Source organism: Quercus suber, unplaced genomic scaffold (genome assembly GCF_002906115.3).
Source record: "Quercus suber isolate HL8 unplaced genomic scaffold, Cork oak 2.0 scaffold_421, whole genome shotgun sequence".
Lineage (NCBI taxonomy): Eukaryota > Viridiplantae > Streptophyta > Magnoliopsida > Fagales > Fagaceae > Quercus > Quercus suber.
Window position 1 is genome coordinate 74531 of NW_027069872.1, and position 8461 is coordinate 82991.

Here is an 8461-nt window from a genome sequence, read left to right on the forward strand (position 1 = left end):
TTTATTTCATCATCTCTTGCTCGTAATTGACCTTATAAAGATCATACCTCTATGAAAAATATGCTGAGAACTCCCAACTGTGCATACCCCATTGCTTTCATAAGGCAATAATTGTTCACTGATGATCATGGTTCTGGGCAGATTCCCACTAATTCCGAAGTAAAAAGTAGCGTGCGACACAGCACTCAAAGAAGATGAATCTCTTTCTATTTAAACTTCTATAGTAAAGCATTACCATTAAAAAGGTTATTAACTACACCATCACTCATACTATTTGTCCAATGACTAACATTCCTCCACAAATTCAATATCCCTAAATGAACAAGACTTTCTCTAAAGTCAAAATGTAGGAAACAGTAGAGTACAAATATTGCTAGATGCATAATTTCTCCTTTATGAACAAATTATTGCAATATGAATCTCCAAAATCCATGACAAAAGAGTTTTTGAAGTGTGCTTTGTGAACAAATTATTGCAGCAAGAACATCATTGACCATAATGAATGATGCAGTCCTCAATATTAGTCTAATGCAGTACAATGGCATTATGTTTTGTTGCAAAGGCAGATAGTAGCAGCATTACAATTATAACTGCTGACTTAATGCATGCAGCAGATCAAAGTTTAAAAAAAAAAATTATAATTAAAGCTTGACACATAACATCACTTTGTGGATATTATTAGGATAAGGACAAACAAATTAACAATCAAGGTAGAAGTTTGATGTTTTCCTTCACAATTTAACAATGTTGAGTACTAACAAGTAAAGAAAGTAGGCATCAATTACCATCAGAAATAGCAATAATCTCCAAGTTAAGCATAGATTGGCATCACACAAACACGAGGAGAGGGTAACAAGTGAGTGAAGTTTACAGGCATATCTCCAGCAGCAGCTTCATCTCATCCATGTGAATGACTTATCAAAAAAATCTTTCTTATATGAATGCAAACCTCTACCATATGATTTTAGCCAACAGTTACAAAGTATCCTTCAGTTACCAGTAATCTCTACAAGAACAAGAACCATCTTTGAAATGGTGAAACCGACTACGATCCCTCACAACAATCTCTCGCTTAAAAACTTTTGATATGAGTTTAATTGCTAGATGGCAATCTGCACAGGCTCTCAGATTTTTCACAACCCTAATTGGGGTCCCTGGTGCTGTATTAATGAGCATAAAAGCAATTGCAATTTTCTCACTGTGATAAGACAAAGCATTCTCCTTTTCCTCCTCCTCTATGTCTGCAAGCACATTTGTTGTATGAGGCATGTAACCTTCCAATTTCAACAACTTTGTGATCTCTGCTAACATCGCATATATATCCTTACTTTGAGGATGAGAACTATCACCCATGGCAAATTCATAAACATGATTCCCTAACTCAACAAGGCTATACCCAGGAGTTTTCCTCACTCCTTCGGTAAGCATTATCCTCCTAACCTTTTGCACATCTGACCAATGATGCTCTGCCGCATAAAGATTTGAGAGGAGTACATAATCCCCACTATGTCCAGGCTCCAATTGTAGGAGTTGGGCCCTTGCAACCTCCCCAAGAGCCAAATTTCCATGAATTGTGCATGCTCCTAACAAGGTCCTCCAAACAACAGCATTGGGTTGCAATGGCATGTTTTGAATATATTCATATGCTTCTTTCACTTTCCCTGACCTACCTAACAAATCAACCATGCAACCGTAGTGTTCTATCCTAGGCACAATGCCATATTCATTTTTCATCCTCTTAAAATATTTAAAACCTGCATCCACCATTCCACAATGACTACAAGCATACAGGACCCCAACAAACGTTATCTCGCTTGGCACCAACTGTTCTCTTTCCAACTCCTTGAAGAGCTCAAGTGCTTCCTTACCAAACCCATTAACAGCCAACCCAACAATCAAAGAAGTCCAAGAAACCACATTTTTGTCCTCCATCTCATTAAATACTTTATGAGCCTCTTTTATGCCCCCACACTTTGCATAAAGGTCCAAAAGGGCATTATTAACATGCAAGTTTACACTCAAACCAATCTTCAATATATAGACATGGGCCCTCCTACCCAATGCCAAAGCTCCAAGCTCAGCACAAGCAGACAACAAACTTACCATGGTGAACCCATCTGGCTGGACACCCTCCAAACCCATTTCCCTGAAAAGTGTAAGAGCCTCACTGGGCATCCCATTAAGAGCAAACCCATTAATCACAGAATTCCAAGCCACAAGATCTCTATCAACCATTAAATCAAACATCTTGTGGGCACTATCGGCATGTCCACAAGCAGCATACATATGAACCAATGAGTTCTGAACAAATACCAACGACTCAAATCCATTCCTTACAGAAATAGAATGTATCTTTTCCCCCTCTCTAACAGCAGTCAACTTGGCTACAGCCTTTAAAAGAAAAGGGTATGTGTGTGTGTCAGGTTCTATGGAGGACACGTGCATTTGGTGATAAAGTTCAATGGCTGGCCACGGGTTCTCACTCTCGGCATAGCCTCTAATCATGGTATTCCATGTGAAAATGTTGGGACCCTGTATCTGTCCAAATATGTGTTGGGCATAAGACATGGGAGCTAAGAGGGACACAATGGTGAAGATGAGGTGTTTGCCCATCTCTGGGTTTGACAGTGGGACAGCATGTCTGATTGAGAAGGCATGGATTTGCTTCAGTTTGAATATGGAGGAGGCACATAACTGCAAGTGAGCAATGCATTTCTTGACAATGTATGGTACTGGGTTTTCTGTGTAAGTTTGTTTCAAGTTTGGCAAGGAAGATAAGTGGTTCCTAGTGTTGTGAGCTAAGGTTGGTGTCAAATAATGTAATATGGATGAGCGAACAAATGAGGACCAGTTAGAGTGCATCAGATTATGTTTCTATAATAAAAGGGCTAGTAGTATGTGTAGAGAATACACTTACTCCACCTTTCGCGCTCCTCTTCGTCCTCTCCAGAACTCTTTCAAAGGCAGGCTTTCCAGTAAGTCTAGCAATGCACCTATCCTGCCACTGTAAAATTCTAACCAAATCCAAACCCCCAAGTAGAAAAATCAAATTTCAGCACCACATTAACATTTAAAGCACACGCGCACACACACAAATGTACAACAAGTTTTGACGTACTTAAACTATATGAAGCATTTCAACAAGCACCTTCTTTGCCAACAAAAAATAAAGTGCTGATACCATGAATATTATCAACGGCTAGAAATTTAGTTTTATACTACCAAATAATATAAATTTTTTCGAATTCTGTAAAAATATATTTCAGATTTTGATGCATAATCCTAACCTATCAAAGCACCCAACAAGAAATGGACAAACTTTAAATGGGCAATGCAAGCTCACGACCCACTTGATTGCAATCAAAATTGAGAGAAAAATACGAGAAAATTCGGAAGAATCAATATTTATTTTCTCTTCTCAAATTTCTAGGCAACCAAACAGACGGCTAAGGTGAAAGTTTGAATTACCTGAACGTTTTGTTGGCGGAACAAACATTATGCGAACAACAACATTGTTCTGTGATCAAAAAAGTTGAAAAAAGAACACTGTAAAAGGCTGAGATAGCGTGGGAAATGGGCTTAATAAAGGCCCAAAAATAACGATGTAGGAGAATAGTGAATAGCGATTCGGCTGGGTTGGCCTTACAACTAGTGTTCATTTTGATGGATGCTATTAAGGCCCACCCAGTCCTACCCTTCTTTTTTTTTTCATTTTTCTTTTTTTGTTAAACTAAAGCCCCTAAGTCCTTTTTTTTTTTCCTTTGTTTGGATAATTCGTTACAATAATTACAACGAGAAAAGACAGATTCGAATCCTGGATGTTTCCTTTGAAAATATCAAAAATTGTCAGTTGAGCTATAAAGCTTTTGACCACCAAGTTTAACTTATCTAAGTAACTTTATATAAGACTAATTTTGTAGGCAATCAAGGTGCTATTAAGTATTATAATTTTATCTATTGAAAATAACATATTAGTTTGATATTTGAATAAAAGCTCTCAATCATAAAGGATATGAAATGCATGGTTTTGAAACTCAGGCCATTCAAAGAACTGTAAAAGGGAGAGGTTCAAGGTTTTTGAGGTCGGATTGAATTTGAACTGAAGTCGAACCGTGCTAACGTAATAATTAATTTAATAATTAATTAATATGAAATAAATAAAAAATTAATGTATAAAAATTAATAATCTTGACTAAACATTTAAAGAAATTCAAGTATTTGGAGACTACTAAAAATAAAATGTATTTTTTATAGTTTATTATGGATTTTAAATAGGTATTTTCTTATCATTTATAATATTTTAATAAATTTGTACATTAGTCAACATAACAATATCTTTAAAAGCCATGATTTATACCATTAAAATATAGACTTTGTTAACAGGTGCCGGCTAGCACCTGTTAATGAACTAGCTGTGGTTCATTTATGATCTATCACAAATTCCAACTGCATAGGAAATTGGCAAAGTTTTACTTTTTAGCTATGATTTTACAAAATAATTTGACTTTCTCTATCTAAACTAACCCACATTTAATATATATTCAATTTTTTCCATATCCCTAAAAAAATGTGAATACTTTATTTTAAATTTTATCACATTAACGAGTGATGTACAGCACCTTTAAAATATTTTAACTATTTATTAACCATTGAACAAATTAGGAACGGTACAATTTTAAAGGGGTAATAAATGATAATTCCAAATCTCAAGGTTTAAAGTTTCAAGGTGGCTAGCTGTTAGGCATTTGAGCATCTAACCGTGGCTTTTGAAAAATGAAGTATCAACACTACCTTTGAAAAAAAACAAAAAACAAAAAAAAGCTCCTATCTCGCCCAAACTCTCTCTCTCTCTCCTTTAAATCTCTTGTTCCTCTTTCCTCTTAGACCAAAATCACAAAGTAAAGATGTCATCTAGTCCACTGTGGAACTGTGCTGTGAAGAACAAAGTCCATAGTGAGCTGTGACTTTAGATCTGGTTCTTTTGGACCACCATTTTTTAGGGGGGAAAAATGGCAGTTCGTCAATTCAACCAATCACGAGACTCAGACGCAAGCTTCGGCAGTAGTCGTCCTTCCTCCTCCGTCGAAATCCCTTGTTCCTTTGATCTCCTCTACAAAAACCATTCGCTCTAACAATTAGCCCTCTCCACCATCAACTCCTACTCTGAAGGGAGCAAAATTTAAAGCTTTTTTTTTTTTTTTTTTTTAAGGTTCAAATTCAAAGGGAAGTAGGGAACCGTGAGAAGTGGTCTAATCATGGTTCCCAGAACCGTAAGGTCCGACCCGGTTCGCACGGGTCCCTGCTTTTTCCTATAGAGGGGTTCTTGAGGCTAAAAAACTGCAAAAATGAGCGGTTCAAGGTTTTTCTGGTCGGACTGTACGATCCGGTCCGAGTTTCAAAACGCAAGTAACTCAATTGACAATGTATGTCAAACACAAAATTGTATTCCTAGGAAAGAATGGAATGATCCATCGACTTATGGCTTCTAGAAGTGTTAGAGAGAGAAAATGGTACAAGTTAATTTTCATTGCAATAAATTGCAAATTTGCTACCACCAAGAAAGAGTGAACCATTCTGAGTTTTAAAATAAATACTAAAGAAGCAAAGGCAAAAGTAAATCAATAAAATAAAAAATTCATTTTTGTGGTTAAAATGAATATTATTTTACCTTCTTGATTTTTAGAATGTTACACTCAACCCTTTTATTTTGGACTAGATTACAACTTCATATTTATCTAAATTGACAAAATATGATATTAAAATGACAAAATATACCTTTCATTTTTTTTTTCATTTGCTTTCTACATCTAATATGTTTTTCAGAATTGTCATGCTTGACGATGAAAATTCAAAACTTAATTAAAATTAAACAAAAAACAATTTAAATCTTTTTTCTTAAACTTAATAAGCATTGAAGTTTATTTAGTTGCCCATAAAAATCCTATATGTTATTAAGTGACTTTTTTTTTTTTTTTTAAGAAAGACATCATTTATTCAAATTCATCAAAGGTGGCTTTATCAGCCTAAACAAAATAAGAAGTAATGGGTGGAACATCCTACATCCACACTATTCTATCTCAAAAAAACACAGCTTGTCTAGCCAAACTGTGAGCAACTCTATTGCTTTCTCTCCTAGTATAAGAGTAAGTCAATTCTGAAAAGAAACTAAAGTAAAGAGTAGTATCCTTCACCAATAAGCCATATGAGGCCAAACTTGTATCACTAGAACATGGAGCTTTCACCACTATTGTCGAATCTCCTTCAACAATAACCTTGGCTACTCTTATCTCCCTACTAAACTCCATAGCTCTGCTTGCTGCCATGGGTTCAATCTCAATAGCTTGATAAGCTTGGGGTAATTGTTGTACTGGGGATGCCATAACAAGACCCCTATTATTTCGAATCATCATGCCTATGCGCGATCTATTCTCATAGGGAAAACCACTCCATCATAGTTTGAAAAAAAAAAAAAAAATCATGCAGTGGTGGAATCCATCTAGACCTCTGTTTTTGTTGTTTTAAAAAAATGTTATTAAGTGATTGAAGCATTGAAAGGTCAAAATGGTATTTATGTTATTTTATTTCCAACTCTGTCAATTTGAACAAGAAATATAAAAGCATTCCCACCAAAGATCTTAAAATTTTTAGCATTTAGTATCTAAAAAACCAATTTTATAACATATAACACATCACTTACTATATAGCTTACATCAAAACTTCTATTTTTTTTTACACTTCATTTAATATATTCTTTCTTTATTATTTTTTATTTTCCTCTCCTTGTATCTCTCTGTCCTCTGTCTCTCTCTTTCTCCTCTATTCTCAGCACCACCCACCACAATACCAACTGTCATCACAAAACTCACCACCCAGCAAAAACCCACCACCCATACCACAACTACCACAAACCTACCACCCATGCCCCAACTAACCAAAAAAAAAAAAAAAAACATACACATCCACCCACCATCATCGCCACCAACCACCAGCCAGATCCACCACAACCACAAACAGCACATTAAAATAAAAATAAAAAACCACCCACCACACGACCTCAACCCACGACACAACCCATAACAACCAACCACCAAATCAATCAAGCCACAACCTATAAGCTAAAGCCACTTAATCAANAGGTGGCTTTATCAGCCTAAACAAAATAAGAAGTAATGGGTGGAACATCCTACATCCACACTATTCTATCTCAAAAAAACACAGCTTGTCTAGCCAAACTGTGAGCAACTCTATTGCTTTCTCTCCTAGTATAAGAGTAAGTCAATTCTGAAAAGAAACTAAGTAAAGAGTAGTATCCTTCACCAATAAGCCATATGAGGCCAAACTTGTATCACTAGAACATGGAGCTTTCACCACTATTGTCGAATCTCCTTCAACAATAACCTTGGCTACTCTTATCTCCCTACTAAACTCCATAGCTCTGCTTGCTGCCATGGGTTCAATCTCAATAGCTTGATAAGCTTGGGGTAATTGTTGTACTGGGGATGCCATAACAAGACCCCTATTATTTCGAATCATCATGCCTATGCGCGATCTATTCTCAATAGGGAAAACCACTCCATCATAGTTTGAAAAAAAAAAAAAAAATCATGCAGTGGTGGAATCCATCTAGACCTCTGTTTTTGTTGTTTTAAAAAAATGTTATTAAGTGATTGAAGCATTGAAAGGTCAAAATGGTATTTATGTTATTTTATTTCCAACTCTGTCAATTTGAACAAGAAATATAAAAGCATTCCCACCAAAGATCTTAAAATTTTTAGCATTTAGTATCTAAAAAACCAATTTTATAACATATAACACATCACTTACTATATAGCTTACATCAAAACTTCTATTTTTTTTTACACTTCATTTAATATATTCTTTCTTTATTATTTTTTATTGTTCCTCTCCTTGTATCTCTCTGTCCTCTGTCTCTCTCTTTCTCCTCTATTCTCAGCACCACCCACCACAATACCAACTGTCATCACAAAACTCACCACCCAGCAAAAACCCACCACCCATACCACAACTACCACAAACCTACCACCCATGCCCCAACTAACCAAAAAAAAAAAAAAAAACATACACATCCACCCACCATCATCGCCACCAACCACCAGCCAGATCCACCACAACCACAAACAGCACATTAAAATAAAAATAAAAACCACCCACCACACGACCTCAACCCACGACACAACCCATAACAACCAACCACCAAATCAATCAACCACAACCTATAAGCTAAAGCCACTTAATCAACTCATACCACGACCATAAAACCACTCAAGGTTGCCGAAACCCACTCACAACCCAGATCCGATTTTACAAAACCCACCCACTCATACCCATGACTCAAGGCTTGCGTGGCTTTAGCGAGGCGATCTTGAAGAGCCAGTGAGGCGAGCTTGCGAGGTGGGCCAAGGCGATCTTGAAGAGTGTGAGGCTTGCAGTGGCTCCAACG

The 8461-nt window shown here is 36.3% G+C and overlaps 1 protein-coding gene across 2 annotated transcripts; it reads right to left on the reverse strand.

Moving 5' to 3' along the window:
• Positions 1–648: 648 nt before the first annotated feature.
• On the reverse strand, positions 649–3544 carry LOC112040581 (pentatricopeptide repeat-containing protein At4g21065). Of its 2 annotated transcripts, XM_024073471.2 has the most exons (3): positions 3469–3544; positions 2918–3014; positions 649–2167 (listed from the first exon to the last, which is right to left on the reverse strand). In XM_024073471.2, the coding sequence occupies exons 1-3, from the start codon at positions 3494–3496 to the stop codon at positions 994–996; spliced, it is 1299 nt and encodes a 432-aa protein (XP_023929239.2). In that variant the 5' UTR covers positions 3497–3544; the 3' UTR covers positions 649–993. The 2 variants fall into 2 exon arrangements, with proteins under 2 accessions (XP_023929239.2, XP_023929238.2); XM_024073470.2 differs by having other exon boundaries at positions 649–3014; positions 3469–3485.
• Positions 3545–8461: the final 4917 nt, after the last annotated feature.

Bases quoted from the DNA above. Each gene is read 5' to 3' on its own strand.
- LOC112040581 (XM_024073470.2), bottom strand. From the start codon at position 2,862: ATGCACTCTAACTGGTCCTCATTTGTTCGCTCATCCATATTACATTAT.